The 21,153-nt window shown below is 37.4% G+C and overlaps 13 protein-coding genes and 1 non-coding gene across 14 annotated transcripts; 5 read left to right on the plus strand and 9 right to left on the minus strand.

Moving 5' to 3' along the window:
- Positions 1 to 18: 18 nt before the first annotated feature.
- Positions 19 to 1,506, minus strand: NCAS0J00500 (uncharacterized protein; the record flags this gene model as incomplete). Its single annotated transcript, XM_003678321.1, has 1 exon — positions 19 to 1,506. One exon carries the CDS (start codon positions 1,504 to 1,506, stop codon positions 19 to 21), a length of 1,488 nt encoding a protein of 495 aa, XP_003678369.1.
- A 323-nt stretch (positions 1,507 to 1,829) lies between these two features.
- On the plus strand, positions 1,830 to 2,912 carry CTF19 (Ctf19p; the record flags this gene model as incomplete). Its single annotated transcript, XM_003678322.1, has 1 exon — positions 1,830 to 2,912. One exon carries the CDS (start codon positions 1,830 to 1,832, stop codon positions 2,910 to 2,912), a length of 1,083 nt encoding a protein of 360 aa, XP_003678370.1.
- Positions 2,913 to 2,968: 56 nt separating this feature from the next.
- Positions 2,969 to 3,541, minus strand: WWM1 (Wwm1p; the record flags this gene model as incomplete). The annotated part of the gene is made up of 1 exon (XM_003678323.1): positions 2,969 to 3,541. One exon carries the CDS (start codon positions 3,539 to 3,541, stop codon positions 2,969 to 2,971), a length of 573 nt encoding a protein of 190 aa, XP_003678371.1.
- Positions 3,542 to 3,726: 185 nt separating this feature from the next.
- On the minus strand, positions 3,727 to 4,872 carry NCAS0J00530 (FAD-dependent oxidoreductase; the record flags this gene model as incomplete). The annotated part of the gene is made up of 1 exon (XM_003678324.1): positions 3,727 to 4,872. The coding sequence occupies one exon, from the start codon at positions 4,870 to 4,872 to the stop codon at positions 3,727 to 3,729; it is 1,146 nt and encodes a 381-aa protein (XP_003678372.1).
- Positions 4,873 to 6,125: 1,253 nt separating this feature from the next.
- On the plus strand, positions 6,126 to 7,355 carry MLO50 (Mlo50p; the record flags this gene model as incomplete). Its single annotated transcript, XM_003678325.1, has 1 exon — positions 6,126 to 7,355. One exon carries the CDS (start codon positions 6,126 to 6,128, stop codon positions 7,353 to 7,355), a length of 1,230 nt encoding a protein of 409 aa, XP_003678373.1.
- Positions 7,356 to 8,126: 771 nt separating this feature from the next.
- Positions 8,127 to 9,068, minus strand: NCAS0J00560 (uncharacterized protein; the record flags this gene model as incomplete). Its single annotated transcript, XM_003678326.1, has 1 exon — positions 8,127 to 9,068. The coding sequence occupies one exon, from the start codon at positions 9,066 to 9,068 to the stop codon at positions 8,127 to 8,129; it is 942 nt and encodes a 313-aa protein (XP_003678374.1).
- A 465-nt stretch (positions 9,069 to 9,533) lies between these two features.
- NCAS0J00570 (uncharacterized protein) lies at positions 9,534 to 10,466 on the minus strand (the record flags this gene model as incomplete). Its single annotated transcript, XM_003678327.1, has 1 exon — positions 9,534 to 10,466. The coding sequence occupies one exon, from the start codon at positions 10,464 to 10,466 to the stop codon at positions 9,534 to 9,536; it is 933 nt and encodes a 310-aa protein (XP_003678375.1).
- Positions 10,467 to 11,512: 1,046 nt separating this feature from the next.
- SPB4 (ATP-dependent RNA helicase SPB4) lies at positions 11,513 to 13,348 on the plus strand (the record flags this gene model as incomplete). The annotated part of the gene is made up of 1 exon (XM_003678328.1): positions 11,513 to 13,348. One exon carries the CDS (start codon positions 11,513 to 11,515, stop codon positions 13,346 to 13,348), a length of 1,836 nt encoding a protein of 611 aa, XP_003678376.1.
- Positions 13,349 to 13,486: 138 nt separating this feature from the next.
- NCAS0J00590 (uncharacterized protein) lies at positions 13,487 to 14,284 on the minus strand (the record flags this gene model as incomplete). Its single annotated transcript, XM_003678329.1, has 1 exon — positions 13,487 to 14,284. One exon carries the CDS (start codon positions 14,282 to 14,284, stop codon positions 13,487 to 13,489), a length of 798 nt encoding a protein of 265 aa, XP_003678377.1.
- A 372-nt stretch (positions 14,285 to 14,656) lies between these two features.
- ULA1 (Ula1p) lies at positions 14,657 to 16,021 on the minus strand (the record flags this gene model as incomplete). The annotated part of the gene is made up of 1 exon (XM_003678330.1): positions 14,657 to 16,021. The coding sequence occupies one exon, from the start codon at positions 16,019 to 16,021 to the stop codon at positions 14,657 to 14,659; it is 1,365 nt and encodes a 454-aa protein (XP_003678378.1).
- Positions 16,022 to 16,186: 165 nt separating this feature from the next.
- Positions 16,187 to 16,260, plus strand: NCAS0Jtrna3N. Its single transcript has one exon. It is a non-coding gene; the product is annotated as a tRNA-Asn (tRNA).
- Positions 16,261 to 16,369: 109 nt separating this feature from the next.
- Positions 16,370 to 17,440, plus strand: HST2 (histone deacetylase HST2; the record flags this gene model as incomplete). Its single annotated transcript, XM_003678331.1, has 1 exon — positions 16,370 to 17,440. One exon carries the CDS (start codon positions 16,370 to 16,372, stop codon positions 17,438 to 17,440), a length of 1,071 nt encoding a protein of 356 aa, XP_003678379.1.
- Positions 17,441 to 17,620: 180 nt separating this feature from the next.
- On the minus strand, positions 17,621 to 19,645 carry ULP1 (SUMO protease ULP1; the record flags this gene model as incomplete). The annotated part of the gene is made up of 1 exon (XM_003678332.1): positions 17,621 to 19,645. The coding sequence occupies one exon, from the start codon at positions 19,643 to 19,645 to the stop codon at positions 17,621 to 17,623; it is 2,025 nt and encodes a 674-aa protein (XP_003678380.1).
- Positions 19,646 to 19,739: 94 nt separating this feature from the next.
- NCAS0J00630 (Rab GTPase family protein) lies at positions 19,740 to 20,396 on the minus strand (the record flags this gene model as incomplete). The annotated part of the gene is made up of 1 exon (XM_003678333.1): positions 19,740 to 20,396. The coding sequence occupies one exon, from the start codon at positions 20,394 to 20,396 to the stop codon at positions 19,740 to 19,742; it is 657 nt and encodes a 218-aa protein (XP_003678381.1).
- Positions 20,397 to 21,153: the final 757 nt, after the last annotated feature.

Genomic DNA, 21,153 nt, shown 5'->3' on the forward strand with positions numbered 1-21,153 from the left:
TCTTTGTTCGTTATCAACTTAGAAATTAATTGGTTGGGAATATGCAGCCAAATTTGCTTCTTTGAAAGCTTCTGATAAAGTTGGATGAGCATGACATACTCTGGCAATATCTTCAGCGGATGCCCCATACTCTAAGGCTAGACCAGCTTCAGCTATCATTTCACCAGCATTTGGACCAATGATATGAGCACCTAACAAACGCTCAGTTTCAGCATCAATAAGAATCTTAACGAAACCTTCAGTATCCAAATTAGTCTTGGCCCTTGAGTTGGCAATAAATGGGAATTTACCAACCTTATAACTGATGCCAGCATCCTTTAGTTGTTCTTCAGTTTGGCCAACCCAGGCAACTTCTGGATGCGAATACATAACAGATGGAATATTATTATAATTTACGTGCCCATGCCCAGTCTTGATAATTTCAGCAGCGGCAATCCCTTCATCTTCAGCCTTGTGAGCTAGCATTGGACCAAATGTAACATCACCAATCACCTTGATATGTGGGAATTTAGTATTGAATAAGTCATCGATGACAAGACGACCCTTCTTATCCACATCAAGACCTAATTTTTCTGCATTAAGACCTTCTAAGTATGGCCTTCTACCCACGGCGACTAATAGAACATCAGCTTGAATGTTTTCCTTTTTACCTGACTTCACATCTTCAACAACAATATCAACCACATCGCCATTTCTTTCTGCCGATATAACTTTAGTATTTAATTTAAAATCAATTCCTTGCTTTTTCAAGAATTTTTGAGTAGACTTGGCGACTTCTCCATCCATGGATGCACCAATTTGACCTTGATATTCTAGAACGGAAACTTTTGACCCAATTCTATTGTACACAGACCCCATTTCCAAACCAATAATACCACCACCAATAATGGCCATTCTCTTTGGAATTTCCTTTAAGGATAGAGCACCCGTAGATGAAACGATTCTTTCCTCGTCGATTTTAATACCAGGGAATGGAGTCACTTCAGAACCTGTAGCAATAATGACATTCTTAGTGTCCAACAAGGTCTCTTCAGCGACGGTTCCGGCTAACCCTTCCACAGGGCTCACTTTCACTGTATGTTCATCTTCAAAGGAACCATTACCCTTATAATAAGTGACTTTATATTTTTTGAAAAGCATCTCAACGCCACCAGTCAACTGACCCACAACTTTATCCTTGGCCTTTTGGAATTGGTCCATGTTTAATTTTACTTCACCTTCCACATCAATACCTCTTTGCTTCACATCTGTCTTCATTTGATGATACATCAATGAATTATTCAATAGAGCCTTAGATGGGATACATCCGACATTAAGACACGTACCACCCAATTTTCCTCTCTTCTCGACACAAGCAGTGTTGAGGCCCAATTGGGCAGCCTTAATGGCGGCTACATAACCACCTGGACCACCACCGATAATGACAACATCATGTTGGACTGTCTTAGCAGCCCATGAAGGGACGGAGATAGAAAATGAACGTTTGGTAACGACGGATCTTAGCATTGCTATTACTATGATTTGTTAATAAGCTTCTAACTTGAGTGTAAGAAGTGCTCGAGAGGAAGTTATACGATGCAGAGTGTAGTTTCCTATGGAGTTGACTCGGTGCTGATGATTTAATTCATCCTTATAGGTTATCCTATTTTGTTGTTACCCGGTAAGTGGTAAACTTGGAATCTAGCCCTTTTAGGGTTAAACATAATAGGGCTTAGTTAGAGACCTAACAGAAAAATAAACAAATAAACAAATAATTAATATCTGTATTATTTCAGTTCTCATCTCAATTGAAGACGACTATGATAAGGTGGATGTTGATTGATATATGAATGGATTTCACTTCTGATCTGGTATCAGGTATAGAACTCTCCAAATTGGACGGAGGAGATTCAGGAACGCATTCCAACTCTTCAATTATTGGCAACGAACAGTCCAATTTTGAATTGCTGGACGCCAATGAAAGGCAGAAGCTAAAATTGCAAGATGAGAAAGAGGCATTGCTTCGGGAAAGAAATCTTCTCCTAGAAGAGATTGCCAAATATAAAGAATCTGATCTGGTTGATGAGAATGCAGGAGAAGCGGATAAAGAAACCAGTAAGGCCGATGAGATCAATGCCAATATAAGAGCAACTTTGGACTCTAATGGTATTGCTCTCTTTAAAGATATTTTATCCATTGTGAAGGATCCCACTTCTTCGAATGTGAGGAGTTCTAAATATGACACTTTGCCCATATTGACATTACAGTCTCGTATTCAATATATGAAGAAATATACTTTCCCCTACATGACTCTATCAATTAACTCTGGCGAAGAATCTACAGAGTCAGAAAATGAAGGATCAATCACATGTGAGTTTAAGTTTACTAGAAACAAGGACACAAATTTCTCCATTGAATTGCAGGTGAACTATAAGTTATCTGCTTTGACTATCAGCGACTATCATATAACTAACATCTCACCAGATTTAAAGCGTAATATCGGACCACTTTTGGAAGAAAGCCCTCCATTAAATGCCAATCTAATAATATTTTCCTGTTATGAATTCGACAGACTTTATTTTAAGAGGCTTGGCGTATTTGATTATCTTTCTTCCGAATTTGACTATTTGACCACCTCCAGGCGTGACCCTAATCATCCCGAGCTACTAGTTCTTCGAGGAGACGCGATTGTTAATGATCATACTTTTGATGTTGAGGTAGTGGTCCAATTTAAGATAATTTTTTCATCCGGCAACAAAGTGCCAAGAGATCCACGTCCATTATCGTCCATCCATGTTCAAGTGAAGAAGGATGGCTTTCAGTCATCAGCAGAAAATGAAAGTTTAAATTACATATGCAGAACTGTAACAAAAAGGAGTGGTGTCAAATCTGGACTTCTTGAAGCTTGCAGGCTGGTATTCCACCCTCTTTGAACGATATATGTAAACTATATAACTAATAGACACAGAAAAAATAAACATTTATTCAATCACCAATCACCTCCATCGAATCCACCATCGAATCCACCATCATACCCCCCATCATTACCATAATCATTGTTATTATCGTCGTTATAATAGTTATTTTCTTCAATGACTTGAGGTTGATGATGAGATTCCATCATATCAGATAGTAACACACCACCAAGAAGACCTGCACCCACTCCCATCATACCGTTCATCATACCACCACCAGTTCTTCTTTGCTGTTGTTGTGGTTGTTGTTGCATGACTGGTTGTTGGTAATAAACTGGCTGTGGTGGGTACATTTGAGGTTGCGGTTGATACCTTGCCTGTTGTGGCGGGTATGCTTGAGGTTGGGGTTGGTATCTCGCTTGCTGCTGCTGCTGCTGCTGTGGGGCAGCCGAGCTTTGATTATAGCTTGGTGGTGGTGGAGGTCCACTAGGTCTTTTAGCTTCAGAGGGCCAAGTGGTTCCCTTGGGTGCCTCCCATTGCGACGCCTTTGTAGAGAGATCTACGTAAAACCATGTACTGTATTCGTCATCAAAGACTGCCTTCCATCCTGGAGGAACGTTTGGTACATTATCCTTACTTTGAGCCATGAAAATATTAGTCTGACAAGTGGTATTTCTTCTAAGAGTGTACTGTAAATCAAATAAGATAACTCGATCTGACCAATTTTCCATATATTCGAGTTTCCTTTCACTGCGCCATTGTCGAAAAAAGGAAGAGTCATGTGTCAGAAATTGATAAACTATGTAATGAATAAAGAAAAGCGGTTTATATATTAGGTGCATTCATGCAAGAGCTGCAACACATGTTGTGACATCCCCACTGAGGCTTCATACCCCATACCAGCGATACCATAAGCATGAACAATCTTTAATCCGTCGATCCTTTCACATTCGACTCTGCTGCCGCCCTTCCTACCTGGTCTAAAACCAACATTCACCTTTACTATATCAATGTTACCCTCAGGAGACACTAGTTCAGGATATAATACTCTCGCTCTACTAATCAGCCCTTCAGTGTCTTCGTTTCTAATTGTGCTATCTGTGGCACCAGGCTGCTTGGTACCACCCAGGATATACTGTGGAAATTCCTTCTCGTCAGGGTCCCGCTTGGGTGTTGGTCTCTTAATGACAAAAGTCCATGACCCGTCTTTTCCTTGGTGAGTCACTGTTTCATGAGCAAACTTAATCTTATTGGGGTCCTCCGGTGCATTGACTAATAAAGTTTGGCCTCTAATCGGATATGATGCTGGATCCAATCCACCATCGTATTGCAAGCCTTGGCCTGTAGCATTAATCATATACAGGAGCTTATCTCCATCGGGAAGCAATGACCTTACCTGCTTCAAGGAGGAGAGAGGTCCCTTGGTCCTCACCCAATTCAATTCGATGTTCTTGTCCAGAGAAACCTTCTTTATTTGATCCACTAAGAAATTCAAATATTTAGGAGCATTAAGACAGTAAGTGGTGTACTCACATCCAAATTGGATTCCCTTGGGTAATTGCTCCTTTGGCAATTTTGTAAAGGTTAAAATACCATCATTTTGATACCCAGGTCCCAAATTTTCGTATTCTGGGGTGGGATCCTCTAACCAATCGACACCCATCATGAACTCAATGGTAGATTCAGGATGGGTTTTAACCAAATCCTGGAAGAACTTGTAAGTGACACGAGTATACCCTGATTCTCTTTTGTCGGACTCATATGTGTCTTTCTTATGAGGAAACGGTCTGAAATGTGCACCTGCCCAAGGTGAGGTATAGTCATGAGACAGCGGTTGGTCGTGAGGGAAGTGGTTTGCCACAAATGTAATCTTGTTGAAATTGTTTTCGTCTGCATCTTGAAGCAGTAATTGATGTGCAATGGTGATACCGATAATACCAGCACCGACGATAACCAAATGTTCTCCCTGTGATGACATACTTTATTTTTTGATTGAGCTTGTTTTTCTTTGATAGCAAGTGAATCAGTAACAAGCTGTTTATGTATTAATTCTTGTTATCATGTTCTTTCCTCGAGGGGTGATTCTTATCATGCGCGTCACATGAAGAGATAATGTTCCAGGTATTATCTTATCGAGACATACAGTATAGATAATATGATGATTGTGGAAGGATTCGTAATATGACTATATATTCAATTGGTCTTGGCGTTTATCGGTGCATCGTTAAGTCTGTCAGTCTCGTTTAAGTAATCATTTAACGTCCATGTTAAAAAGGACATCGATTAATGGTAAACAGTACGCTAACAAGATAGACAAGAATGACAAGAATGGGCGGGCTATCCAAAAGAGAAAGAGGGTTCTATTACTACTACTTCACACTACACATCCCAATCACCATCTTCATTGATTCTTCAGTGATACTCCCTTCAGAGTATCAAATGGCAAGGAACCTTGTGGAGTGGCACATTTCAAAGAACAATGATTTCCTGTTGCGGGAGAAACCATTGTGGTTGCAATGGTGTGTGGGATTCGAGTTGGTCTTTCAACTGCCCTTATTCTTCTATTTCATATGGCATTTGAGTGACCATCGAAGCTCCAAGAACTTGAAGAGATGGTTGTATTGGTACGGTATGAATGCGTCCATTACGACATTGATGTGTATCTATGAGATTGTGACCAGGGGTTACTACCCCAGAGACACGTACACGGTTATGAGTATGGTGGATAAGTGGAAACTTGTGCTTGTCTATCTACCTACTTTTCTTATTCCTGCAAGATTACTATTCTTATGAAGAGGAGAAGATAGCTTTAAAGAAGCCTGATGAGTGAAGAATTTATGTGAAGAGGAAGGCAGCCAAATCATTAATGATGATTTAACAATATGTTCTATATTTATAACAGCACATTCTAGCGAGACACTAGGACGGCAATCTCAGTCCAAACTACCCCGTATATACGTTGTACCATTAGATAGGCCATATACACTAGCCCCCACTCTCATCAGAGAGGCAATCACATATAACTACAACGTTATCAGAAAAAGACTATATAAGTCACCTTATACTGAAAGGCTGCGCTCGTTTATTTTCAACGCGTCGCAAACAAACAACAACAAAATAACAACGTGAAACTTTTCACTTCAAACCAGCAACTCATCTCCTCTCTATATATGCACATACCAAAATCCCTGACACACCCACACTCGCTTTAACACACCACATACACTCGCAATGAGCACAAACTACATCTCTCCCAGCAGGAAGCTGTTCCACGCAAGACACAAATTAACAAGAAACCAACTACAGGACACGACAACAAACTCCAATACAAATGCTCGAGCAACAGAAACAACACGCACAGACTGGACTACCGCGCATGATATCACGATAGATACGGACTCTGAACTTATAGCATATGCTGTGCCATTCATCGTACCTATGACTACCAACAAGAAGGCATCGTCATCGTCCACGGCGTCATTCTCCCAGAACGGCAATACGAGATCGACAGTCTATTCCGCTCGTTCGTCATCTTTCCTTTCTGAATCATCCATATTCTCTTCCAATACTTACGAGACTAATGAGGAGGACTCGCTATCGTATAAATTGAGAAAGAATATAAGTGTGGATTCTTTAATCCAAGACAATAAACGTCGAATGGCAGAACATGAAGAATCGCTACAAATTTTCAAAGAGTCAACCACTTTACAAAGACAGGCAAGTCGAGATTTACAAAAATTAAAATACGCCAACAGGGCCTTGCTAAGAAGGAAATATCAATTGGATCTAATTTGGAATGATGTCAAGCAAAATTGGGATGACGATACTATATTGATGACGATAAGGAAACGGTCATTAGCATGGTTCGGTCTACCGGTTGAATTACGGTTTTCCATATACAACCTTTGCCTTTATGATACTCCATCGTCCCGTGAAACGGTTCAGAGTGACTTGTACATCGTCATTGAAAGATGCGTCAAGATGAGAGCCATGGCAAGGAGAATATGGTTTAATTTTAAAAATTATGGTAATGTGAACTGGCTTCTCGAGAACCAAACGACACCTTCCAATCTAGATTCGTCACACTCCACCATTGAAATGAAATTTTTCCAAAGATATCAAGGTTTATATTATCATTTACGAGATCATTTGAAATTGAACATTTTCATCGATTTCTTAAAACCGCTGCTTTGGAGCTCTTTGATTAAAGGTCTCAATGGTCATTTTTATGATGGTATTGCATTAGAATTACTGGATATTCTAATATTTGCAAACTATTATAATGAATTATCGAACAAGTTATTGAATGAGATTCTCTTTGCAGTATTGGATCAATGCTATTTTAAATTTTTCGTTAATGATTTTAACGAATTACAATATCAACTGAACATGTTCAAACCTGATCTGGTTCAAATATTGGAAGCCATAAGAAAAGATCACGAGAAGCAAATAACAAAATGACGACTTGACCAGGCTGGCCTGGGCTGGACTCAACAAACCAAATAATAATTGACATACTTATATTCTTAGTTAACTAATTACCTAACTAATAGTAATAATAATAAATCATAATTCTTAATACCTCGATAGAGTACAGTTTCAAATATTATAACAACAAGCATGGATAGACACTCACCTTGACAAACTGGAATTTATTTAACCTAAATTTTTTTTGCTCAAATGGGAGTAACCATTTAAATTGAGACAAGAAACAATTGAGAACCCTTATAAACACAGGTTATCATTATACAATTTTATAACCTTTTTAGAAAGACTCGAAGAAAAGTCGACGATGTTATTTAACGCAGCAGCCCCAATATATTGAAAGACAAGAATGGTTGGTACCTACGTATCCATAAAGTCCATTAGAAAACAGGAATAAAACGACGGGACACCCAGGGCCGAACAGTCTCCTTTATATTCGGTTCATATAAATATTAGTATATAAATGGGATAAAAGCCATAGTCAGTACTGAGAAATATTGCTACAGCAAAAAGGCAAGTCCACAACACAGACATATCAGCCTAAAAACAATTCAACACAGGAATATCTGGAGACCATATTAGTGACAATTCTCTTTTTCAGAGATCTTTTTTGAATTAATTACCTAGGACAGAAAACATGAACAGAGGGAAAAGATAGAAGAGGCAAAATGAAAAAGCAACGATGTACCTTATTTTTAAAATGGTCTATTAAAGGTCTATTATATAATGATATAAGTTAAACTCTCTTTAAAAAAGCATTTGATTAGTGACTAAATTATTTCTATTTCTCCTTTTCTTTTTACGACTTGTTTCACGTTCCTTAATTTCATCAATATAATGAATCAGTAAACTTTGGCATGCGAGTACTTGAGTATTCCAAGGAATATCAGAAATACCAAATGAATTTATCTTCGTTTCCCCCACGATCAATTTGGCTACCTTAGACGTTGTTTTCGGCAGCAAATCACTCGTATCACTGGTAAGGTGGCCAACGACAAATTTGTCATATACCGGTTCACCCATCATATTGTTTCTTACCGTAAGAGATTTATTGTCATACAATGAGGTCATATTTGCAGGCAGTAACTCCAAAGTGTAATGTGAGTTTGTTAATATTGGAGTATAGTTAATATGCCACCTCATAATATATGAATCAATTTCGGTATCCATATCTCTAAAATTTGGTTGTTTGATCAATGAAGTATCGGCTTGCTTGTCTACGGGAGTGGAAAAAAAATGAAAGTTATATTGGATCCTAGTGAGATCAACAGTCATATTAATCTTGCAAAATGGTATCTTGTAAAGTTTGAAGTTACCATTATCTGATATCAGTTCTGCTTCTGTAGAATATACTGGTGGATCGTTAACTGATACGATTTCATATTTGTAAATGTTAAACGTGGGGACCAGATCGAGAAGTTCCCTAACAATGTGGAATAAGGGGATACCAACACCTTCTTTGTTCGTGGGTGCGAATCCGAAAGAGCTACCCTCAGCCTTAAATTTATCTAATGATTGTCTAGAAGAAAAGAGGAAAATGCCTCTTCTGTTCCAGAAACGAACCATCGGTAATGTTCTTTCGGATTTGAAACGAAATTGTTCTGGTACTTTCTTTGTGGAGGCCATTTGAACATGCAGTTCTTCATTACCCTTAAGGGTTCTCATAAGCGCCTTTGATAATATACCCATATTTTTTCTGTATTTGGTTTGAGTTTAAGTTCAGCTTCCTGCGTATTCGGTGATGTAATGCTAACTTAAAGTAAAAATGCAAATCTATGAAGATGTTACTAGCTTAGTCAACATGTGCTCCTCCTTATATAATTCTCTGTGCTTTCGACTTTGAGGCGAAGTCCTACTGTTCCACAGGGTCTCCTTTGCCTGCAATATAACGTCTTTATTATTTTTTTTTTTCATTCTGCAGTAACTGCGCCAAGGCCTAAGAAACGTCGCAGAGGGGAAAAAGGCTTGGTGCGCTGTTTTCTCGAGGAAATATCGTAATATGAATAAGGATTTTATTGTCTGTATGTGTCACACTCCCCTTAAAGAAGGCAAAGGGTAAGTGATGCAGTTAAATTTATAAAGTAGCAATAGTAGGTAACTCCTAATGAAGTGCCAAATTATTATACATCTTATCGAATACAAGTTTAAGCTTACTTAAAAGATTATTTGATTGGTGTTCAAACGCTGTCTGCCTGTTCTTCTACGACTCCTTTCCGTGTCTTTGAGTTCGTCGACATAATAGATTAACATACTCTGGCATGCAATAATTTGTGTAGTCAATGGGATATCGGAAATACCAAGTGAGTCAGTCTCAGTAGTTTCCCCCACGATTAATTTTGCCACTTTAAAAGTTGTCCTTGGCATTAAATCACTGGTATCACTCGTGAGATGACCCACAACAAACTTATCGTAAACAGGTTCACCAATTAATTTGTTCCTCACGGTGACCGACTTATCATCATACAAACTTGGCATCTTCTGAGGTAGTAATTCCAGGCTATAGTGTGTATTTGTCAACACTGGAGTATAATTAGTGTGCCATCTCAAGAGTGAAGATTCAATCTCGGTATCCATGTCTCTGAACATAGGTTGTCTAATTAAAGAATTATTAAATTCCTTGACTGTGAAATAGTTGAAATGGTGTTCAATTCTTGTAGCATTGACAGTGGTACTAATCTTACAGAATGGTATCTTATACAGTTTAAATTTTCCGTTATCGGAAACCAATTCAGCATGATTAGAATAAATTGGTGGATCATCAGCAGATATAATTTCGTATTTGTACATGTTAAAGGAAGGAACCAATTCTATCACTTCTCTTGTAATATGGAATAAAGGAATACCAACACCTTCCTTATTCGTGGCAACAAATTTGGCGGAACCCCCATCTGCCTTAAATTTGTCTAAGGATTGTCTGGAGGAAAAAAGAAAGTACCCCCCTCTATTCCATAGACGAACCATTGGCATAGTTCTCTCCGTACAAAATTGGAACTTTTCAGGGACTTTCTTTGTTGAAGACATGTCAACATGTAAGTCTTCATTACCGGCCTTAAGAGTTCTCATTAGCGCTTTTGCTAAAATACCCATTTTTTTCTCTATTGTAATGTAGTATTGGATTTGTTTGTCAGTGTTAATTTCAAACCTTGTAAAAACAAAAAGAAAAAGAAATTCAATATTCAAAATGCAGGTTAGTTGATGCAATTACTGTCCTACTTATAAGGTTTCCCTCGTTTTCTTTTTTCTCCAGACATCGATTAGCTTTTTTTTTTTCGTGCGGAAGGGTCTGTTTTGCCTGTTGTTGTGCGAGTTTTTTTTGTTTAGCAGGCTAAGTAACTGCGCCAGGGTCTCAGATAAAGTCTGAGATAAACTAGAAGAGAAGTCGTACGACAGGGCTTAGTAGTTGTGACTCTAGTACATACATACTGTGGCATATAGGGCAAATTAAGTCCTCTCTTTGGTGACTTATCTAACGGGATTTGGCCCGGAGTTAAAAGTTGTTCCGCAACTGTCACTACGCTACTGAGATATCACATCTTTCCCCAGTGGCTGGTGAAAATGCACCCCCCACGTAGAACATTTCATCATGTTCCGATAAGTAGGTTGTGAGTTAGTAGTTTTGGCTGGTTAAGCCCGCCTTGAAGTGGGTCTGTTTCACTACGTTTCCGATTAGTGGATGGTTGTACGGTTTATGACAGTCTGGTTACTGCGATAATAGTAAATTTCAAGCCTTGATAATAGAAATAACGTGATCGATTGAGACTAGCAGAGTGTTGGTTCATCTAGCTTGACCAATCCCCTACACGGATATTGCATATTTCTTAGTTCTTAAAAATGGCTTGTTTATTTACTTTTTAATAAGCCTTAACAGGAGGGGGGGGGGGAGAGATTGTCCTTACACTTTAGTTCAGAATCCATCGATTCCATTAAAAAAGAATTCATTGTTACTGTCAATTATTTGGCAGCGGAAATGGCACGAAAATCTTGCGGGCCCAAATACTTTGAAAATTCAAGACAGGAAAAAAAAGCTGAAAAGTTTCAAGCTCATCTCATCTCATCTCATCTCACCTTATCAGAACATATTTGAAAGTTACTCAAAACGACAACCCCCTTCCTACACACAAAAGTACCTCAAAATGTCAAAATCATTATCATGGGATGATCTAGATTGCCCCGTGCAACCATGGATTCGTACCGCGATAGAAGTGATGGGATTTGATCAAATGACACCGGTCCAAGCATCAACAATTCCTCTATTTGCCAAGAATAAAGATGTCGTGGTAGAATCAGTGACTGGATCTGGTAAAACTGTTTCCTTCGTTATCCCCATACTCGAGAAAGTCATTGCTGAGAATGCAAATACCAAAAATTTCAAAAAGGCACATTTCCATACTTTAATTGTGTCCCCCACAAGAGAATTGTCCAAACAAATTAAGTCTGTCATCGACCAATTCTTGGAACATTACCCCGAAGATCAATACCCTATAAGGGCACAATTATTGGTTGGGACCAATGAAAGTACTGTACGAGATGACGTTAATGATCTTATCGAAAATAGACCACAGATATTAGTGGGAACTCCAGGGAGAATATTAGATTTTTTGCAGATGCCCGTTGTGAAGACCACGTCATGTAGTATGGTCATCCTTGATGAAGCTGATAGATTACTAGATGTTAGTTTTGTGAAGGATGTGGAGAGGATCTTGTCAGTTTTGCCCAAACAAAGAAGAACTGGGTTATTTTCTGCTACTATTAGTAGTGCTGGGAATACAATTTTTAAAACAGGGTTAAGAAATCCAGTAAAAATTACAGTAAATTCGAAAAACCATGCACCTTCATCTTTGAAACTGAATTATATTGTCGTCGATCCAGAATTAAAATTTCAACAACTATTAAGTATAGTAAACAACTATAGGTACAAGAAATGCATTGTTTATTTTCCCACATGTATTTCCGTGACATATTTTTACTCTTTCATCCAATTTTTACAATCCAAGGGCATAATAAATGAAAACTTATCTATATTTTCTCTACATGGGAAATTGCAAACTGTTTCGAGAATGAAAACATTAGAAAAGTTTACAGAAACATTGGACAATTCTGTTCTTTTGACTACTGATGTGGCTGCTAGAGGTATTGATATTCCTGACGTGGATTTAGTCATTCAATTAGATCCACCTACCGACAGTGACATTTTCTTACATAGATGTGGTAGAACTGGTAGAGCTAATAGAATTGGTAAAGCCATAACATTCCTAAATAAGGGAAGGGAAGAAGATTACGTTCCATTCATGCAAGTGAAAAATGTGGAGCTAGAAGAAATTAAAGACTTGACAATCAAAGGTTTACCAAAGCCAGAGGAATTCTATAACATGTTCAAGAATTGGATACTTGCAGATAGATCAAGATTCGATCACGGTGTAAAATCATTTGTTGCCTTCATTAGATATTATTCAAATCATTCTGCTAGTTCCATATTCAGATTACAAACTTTGGATTATGTGAGCATATGCAAGATGTATGGTCTTTTCCGTCTACCGAGAATGCCAGAGATAACCAAATATCTGAAAAAAGATGATGATCCAGAAAATTCAGTTATCTTTAAAGATGGTTGGTTGGTTGACCCTCCTGTAGATTTGGATTCTTTTGCCTATGCTGACAAGAAACAAGAGAAGAAGAGATTAGATGAACTAAAACACTTAAAGGATATTCACGACAAGAAGAAATTGAAATTTGAACTAAAGAAGAAGAATATGGCATGGTCCAACAAAACAGAGACTAAGGAAACGAAGGCAGAAAGAAGATTAAAAATGAGCATAAAGAGGAAAGCCATTGAAGACCAATTGGCTAAAGAGGACAACGGCGATAGTGAGGATGATGAAGTTAAACAAGATTGGAAAGAAGTTGTCATGCAAAATAAGAGGCAAAAAACAAGTTCAAGTGGTATACAAGGCAGTTTTGATGATTTATAGCGATTCAATCAATATAAAGAACTAAAAATCTAAGTATTAATTTGTAATAAATGCATTGTATTCAAAATAGCTTTGCTTTAGTACGGCATAAAAATGTATTATCGAGAGGTTCATGTTGTTGACACAGGTGCTCACCTATCACCAACAATGACTTGTCAATGACCATCCTTTATCACCTTCCCTGCTGTTAACAGGTATTGACCAAGGGTAATTAAATTGAAATGATTCATAGTCACTATAGATTCGTAAATCTAAACTGAAATCTGCCCGATTGCCAATCGCTAGACCCAATCCTCCCCTCGTCAGCGAAGGATTTTCTCCCTCGAGCACTGCTTTTAGAGCACAACGAATTTGTTTCGCAGAAATGTTACCATCACAAGTTCCTAAATGATTACAAGAAGCAAAGGCGTACCATCTTAACTGTGGATCGGACAAAATGTAATCTACTTCAAATCCTGACCATGCCCATTCCCCATTAAAAATATTTAAAATAAGCTCGTAGAAACCTGTAATTATTTTTCGTGGAATATGTATCAGGTTAAAAACTGAAATTTGTGAAAATGCCTCGATTTTGTACGAACTGCCATCTTCGATAAACGTAATATTGTCATGTCTTTTAGTCTTTATAGTAAACAAAAAAGCGCCATCAGGGAGACCTTCGTAAAAGACCAATTGGCAGGCGTAAGAATCACATTCATCCAAGAGAAGGGTCTTATTAACTTGAGCAGCTGAATCTTCTGTTTTCAAGGTTGCCAATTCGCTCCAGTAGTTAAAGGCTTCTTGAAAAGTTGTTTGTCTTAATGGCTCATTATTGTTTGACAACCAATACTTATCAGCCGGCAGGCCAAGGGAGTTGCCGCGCAAATAAAGATTAGCAAGACCATTTACTACCCAAATATTGCATAAAAAAACCAGGATAGCTAGTTGGAAATGCATACGAAATATCAATGGATTGTGGGTTCGGGAAAATGTTTTTGCTCACGGCCGTGGAATGCTTATTGTCTGTCTCTTATGGAGCCGTAACAATGATTAAATTTTTACCTTTACTGTATGAGTACGTACGGTAGCTTAGCCAGAGGATATATCTTCTAACCTGTTCTGCTGTTTAGTTGCTCAATCAATGAAGCAACCATAGTTTGAAAGTGTGTCGAGATACGGGCTGCACCAGAGAAGCCTACGTAAGCAACGTCATTTTTTTCGTAAGCGTCAATACTATTCCAAGATATGCTGGTAGACAAATAAAAGGTAAACGAAATGTTCCAGTGGTATTTAAAGTGAAACAATGCACATATTTTTTTTATAAATGCCTTATATTCGAAATATTTTTGTTTCATTCTTTAGGCCATCATATGTGAAGATATTGTCTAGCGGTATATATTGATGTGTAATAAGCTTTATTGCCTCTTGACCGACTACACCACCCATGAAAGACGCCGTGGGGTAAGAGTTCATCGATGCTGCTTTCATATTAATTGCTCCGCTATTAGCAATATCATTTAAATTATATTGTATAGCTAATAGGTCTCTTAAAAGGTCATCATCTGAAGAAAATAGCAATGTAAGTTTGCTAGCGGTCGGTTTTATTACATTCAGGTATTTAAGATTTGCACAAAAGAGTTTGATCATTTCAAATGGAACTTCTTCACCTTCTTTATCCAATAATTTTTGTAAACTTTTAGTGTTTTTTTGCCCCTCATTTTGGTAAATTTGTTTTAGTTCAATGTAATTCTTGGTTGAAGAGCTCATATCAGGGATGGTTCCCATAATAGGATATATAGGAAAATCTTCACGATTGATATACTCGCCTAAAGCTTTCAACAATGCTATCACTTTTCGGTTGTAGGGATCATCCAAATGATCCATTGAGAAACCATATTGAATCATCTCATTAAGTCGTATCAATATTTTTTCGTTTGTGAAAGCTAGATGTGCGAATCTATAGGCTTCTATATAATTCGGATCATTCAAGCCTGTGGGATTTGTATCAGAAGCCCAACGCCGCAGTTCATTCCGCAGAAGGGGGGAGGTCAATTTGTAATTGTTCCTTGCCGCCATCTGGACACAGTGAAATAGTAACACTGGATAAGGTAATTCTGATATTTCAAATTCATTCATCTTGTCAACTTGGAACTTAGTCAAATATATACTTAGTTCTTTCCACGGTTGATCTAACCTTAATTCTGGTATCGGGTTATCAGGGTGCGATTCGATAATGAAATGAGGTTCACTAAGGTAAGTGTGAAGGTAGCCATAAAGTCCAGTAGCGAAAGTGGTGATAATAGGTGGAAAATATTGGGAATCAGAATTATTGAATAATTCTAAAAGTTTTGAATCCGAACAATTAATTATTATTATAAGGGAGAATTGAAACCAAAAAGAATTATCGGCTCCCTTAAGTGATGCCAAGGCTTTTCGTTTAACTCGGATTCCAGAGGGATGAAGAGCAGATATCTCAGTAATAAAATCACAAGAAAATAAATCCTTTTCTTGTAATGAAGACTCCATTGTGTTTTCAATCATCCATGTAAACTTTGACACACCTGAAAGGACTAAGTTTTTCCAAACTTCTTGCAACAACGGTGATTCATCACCAACTACGCAAATATTTGCATTGTCTAATAGAGATTGACCTTCTTTACCCCATAATCTCAATTGTCTATCATATCTGTCCATGGCAGCGATAGGATTATTTTATTTGATTGCATATTTGATAGGTCTTAATGTATCTTTCGGCGGTTCATTGAAATTTTCGATTGTTACACTTTCCAGAAAAAGCTACACGTGCACTTTTCAGTAGGGTTTCACCAACAACTAAACCTCTAAAAAACAAAAAATTAAGACTCCATGGCCAAGCTGGTTAAGGCGTGCGACTGTTAATCGCAAGATCGTGAGTTCAATCCTCACTGGGGTCGATCTTTTTTTTTTGATTTACACTTTCCTCACTTTTTGCTTGAAGATGAGAACTCTTATTAAACCATCTCGAGAAGATTGGACCTTCTAGAGTTGCTAAGCCGTTATCCAATGACAAAAGGAAATACAGATGTGATAAGGAAGATATCTTCCCATTTGAAAGCCAATCCAAAGGCGAAAGTCATTCTCTTAGTTGGGGCAGGCATTTCAACATCATGTGGTATCCCCGATTTCAGATCTCCAAAGACAGGCCTGTACCATAATTTGTCTAAATTGAATCTACCATTTGCTGAAGCAGTCTTTGATATTGAATTCTTTGAAGATAATCCCAAACCTTTTTATTTATTAGCTAAGGAATTATATCCAGGGAATTTTAAACCTTCTAAATTCCATTATTTAATGCGACTGTTTCAAGACGAGGGCAGGTTGCAAAGGATATACACTCAAAATATTGATACGTTGGAAAGAGAGGCTGGTACAAAGGAAGAATATGTAATCGAAGCGCACGGAAGTTTTGCATCAAATCATTGTATTGATTGTGATAAGCAATTCCCCATGGAATACTTCAAAACGAAGATAGAATCATCACTTGATATAAATAGTAAGAAATTTGAATTTGCAAAATGTGATAAATGTGGTGGGTTAGTGAAGCCCAATATCGTCTTCTTTGGTGAAGATTTACCAGTGAAATTTTTTGAAACTTGGGATAATGACTTGAAATGGATGGGAAGTGCAAAGGGTAGTGATACTTTAGTTATCGTTGCAGGGACTTCCTTGGCAGTATATCCGTTTGCATCATTGCCGACAGAAATTCCTAAAAAAGTTACACGATCATTAGTAAATTTGGAAACTGTTGGTGATTTTAAGACGAATCCAAGGAATTCAGATCTTGTATACTGTGGTGATATAGATGAAGCTGCGACGATATTGGCCACAGAATTAGGTTGGGAGAATAAGCTTGATAAATTTATAGAAGAAGGTGAAGAGGAAGGTGAACATGTTGAAATAGCAGATGTTCTGGATGATTTAAAGAATTTGAAGATCAAAGCACCACTAAAAGAGCAGACCAAGATACCTTCAAAGGAGAAATTAGGAAAAGCTTCCCCGCTTGAGAAGGATGATATAGAATCGTTAGTCGACCTTACAAAATCTTTACAAATTGAAGAACAAAAGAAAGAATAATGTTTGCATTTTTAGCATATTTTTTCCATATTATTGCATAAGATTAAATCTAAATAAACCGAAGAATGTTGAATATTGATTACACATTTATTATATTGGATATATACGCATACATCGAAAGGTTCGAGGATGTTCTATAGAAATGGTTAAATTAAATTATTAAAGTGTTTATTAAAAATCTCATTTTAAACTATCTGATAATATGAGATGACCAATATATTGTCTCATTCTAATGGCATCGTTTTTGTCAAAGGTTAACATTGCATCTCGGCTTAGGTATAATGTATTCATGCATACATAAATACCACAATCAAATCCATTGGGTTGTTGAGGACAACTTATATGAATCAATTCGAAATCTTGCCCCAAAGTGTTGCCACTTTCTTGTATAACATAATTTTGCACGTCAGTTAATATGGCAAAACTAGTGGCGGTAGATCCGTTGGATAAAGAATCGACATAACCTATCGTCTTATTCTTAATATCAACGATACATAAAGCCCAATGGGATTGATTTAAGTTAATAGGGACAAAAATTTTATTCAATGATGCGATTGTTGCCTTCTTTCTTTTCATCCATCTTCTAACACCTTGGTAACCACGTTCAGATAGTGTGGTATAAAAAAATGAATTAAAAGCAACCACCTTATCAGTTTTCTTTTCAATTGCTTTCATGAAGAATTCAATAATAGTATCATTTAACCATCTTCTTGGTGCCAATGTCTTAAAATCGCGAATATTGATTTCTAAATTATCTCTATTCATTAATTTGGCGTTATCTTTCCGCAGTATGGTATTTTGTACTTTATTGACTTCTTCTTTGGATAATGTTGGGATTAGGTTTTTTACTTTCGCAAAGGCTTTCTTTTTTTGTACTTCATCTTGGATCTTTCTTCTCTCTTCTAATAAATCTTTGAAATTTTTAAATTCATTCTCAAATTTAATTAAAGATTTATTATAATTTATCTTTTCATCCAAGTATTGTCTTCTTTTTTTTTCTAACGGTGAAATTTTCTTTTCTTTCACAATTATAATATCATCAGTATTCTCATTATTATCCTTCTTGTGAGTTCTGTCTAATAAGACATTTTTAATCTTTTCAGTTAAATCAATTATAGATCTCTTTATATTTTTATTCTCATTTAAATCTTGTATTCTATCCAATTCCAGTAATTTTAATTGATGCTCTCTTTCATCCTGTACACATTTCGGTATTTGATATTCTCCATTAAAGATTTGTTTCAAATATGACACCTCATCTGATTTCTCACGTAACACTTGGATGGCATCTTCTCTAGTATTATTAAATGAGAAAGAGGAGCCACGAGGGGAATCTCTTCTATGATGTCTTCTCAGGAGTTTCGTACCGTATTGAGAGGGCGATAAAGTAGAAGTTGAAGAAGAAGTACCAATCTCTTCCGTTTCCCATTTATTCCAACCAAAGGGGTCCTTGGAAAACGAGATTGGTACCGTAGATTGTGAATTTGCATTTGTAGTGGTAATGTTACGAGATTTTGAATCCGGTATACTTCTCTTGCCATTATTTTCGTTATTAATATTTGCTAATGCACGTTTCTTTCCTTGGTTATTAGTCACTTTCGTGTTAGATGGATTGATTTTTCTATTCTTTAAGGGCAAGTAGAAGAAATCGTCTGTATCTCGAAGATGCTTCCTTGATAAAGAAGGTTCATTGCTATTTTTGGGGGCAACTTCATGACTTGAATTCGTAGTAACGCTACGACCTTGTTTACCCCATAAAAGTTTGCCGGGATGGAATAGGTTGAATAAATCGTCCAGTATACTTTTATTGTTGCTGTCATTATTTTGCTTCTGATTATCCTCGTAGGTCCCTGTAGAAGATGGAATGCTCCAGGGAGAACGTTCTCTGTTATTATTTTTTCTATCCCAGCTCCCAGCACTCATTGTCCTCCTTGGATCAAAAAATGATGCGTATGCATCTCTATCATTGTTGGTGCTCTTGGAAGAGTAGTAATATGTTGATATTGGTGAGTACACTGGGGCAAACCTGTTTGGGTTCTTTGATTTCCTGTAACTTGATACAGACATTGCTTGATTGCGTTGGTCCAGGAGAAGTGAGTTGTTTCCTTTTGCACTTGGCTGACTGTTCAATACCTTTTTCTCTGTGATATGATGCTGGTTTGGAAATCCCACTTGCCATTTTTTTTCCCAATTGGCACGCGTCATAAAATATTGATAAGATTTACATACGTTGCTAGAATATATTCAGTTTATATTGAAAGGTAATATGTGTTTATATAGTGTCTCATCTATCCGCTCCCTAACAACAAGAGGATGTTTTCCCATCTTTTGATTTTATATTTACATTTTTCTTGGCCGTCCTAGGTTCCCCCATCTCATCATTATCTATCTTCTCCTGGATCAATTTTGCCAGTTGCAAAAACAAATCATTCACGTTATCGTCATTCTTAGCACTTGCCTCCATAAATGGTAGGCCTAACTCCCTTGCCAATTCCTCTCCTTGTTCCTTTGTGACCTGTCTATTTCCTAGATCGCTCTTATTTCCAACAAGCAGCAACTGTACCTGCTCATTAGCATGTTCATTGACCGTACTATACCATTGTCTTATATTCTGAAATGTCCTCTCATCTGTGACGTCGTATACCAGAATGATACCCATGGCACCCCTATAGTATGCCGTTGTGATTGTTCTGAAACGTTCCTGGCCCGCCGTGTCCCATAATTGCAGCTTTATTTTCCTGCCTTGGATATCGAGGGTCTTAATCTTGAAGTCGATACCGATGGTGGTGATGAAGGAAGGGTTGAATTTGTTCTCGACGAAACGAACCAACAGACAAGATTTGCCGACTCCGGAGTCACCGATGAGGAGAATCTTCATGACGGAATCGTAATTCTTGGCTGCGGTGGAAGAGTTGGCATTCCCCGAGGAGGTGGAGATTTTTCTGAGACCGGACATGCTGATGTGAGATCTTTGATCGGGATCAGGGTGGAATGGTGAGTTGTGTATAGAATGAGTGGTCTTATTTAGTCCGTTTTGTTTGTTTTGCTCGTTTCTGAAATTTCGCGGAGGATTCGTTTAGAGGTTTGCCAAGAAATGGAAGTGAGATGAGATGATATGGCTGTGTTGTTTTGTTAATATTGTTAAGGGTGTGTCTATTCTTGTGGATTTATTATATTTGGCTGGGAACTACGAGTGTATTGTTACTATTAAGAGCATTCTTGGGGAGGGGGTTGAAAACCATGAAAAGTTTCAAAAGCGAATATGATAAACAGTCAATGAATAATTCTTGGAGAACTAAAGAGACTGGGATTAAACCAAGGGGGGTCAGTTTAGGGCGTTACACTTAAATTTGATATTCATTACGTCATTTGTATATATAACATTGTATAATAATAGTACATATATATATATACGCTAGGTCAGATAGTTCTCTCGTCTCACCATCTTGGTAAGTAAGGGAACGGTAAATAAGATTCAAGCATGTTTATTCACAAAAAAAGTATCAAAGACATCTACATCTTGTCGTACTAGCCTATTCTGTTTCAGAAATTTTTTTTTTTCCAGAACGTTCTAGAAATATCTTTTTAATTCTTTTCTGCTTAAAAGTTATTTATCTGGTATTATTTCCTCTTGTGGATGGTACCCCCTCTTTCCCTGGGATATTGTTGGAACAAACTTCACATTGCTAGAAAATCTTTATCTAAAAAAAGAT

This window comes from Naumovozyma castellii, chromosome 10, assembly GCF_000237345.1.
Source record: "Naumovozyma castellii chromosome 10, complete genome".
NCBI classification, from domain to species: domain Eukaryota; kingdom Fungi; phylum Ascomycota; class Saccharomycetes; order Saccharomycetales; family Saccharomycetaceae; genus Naumovozyma; species Naumovozyma castellii.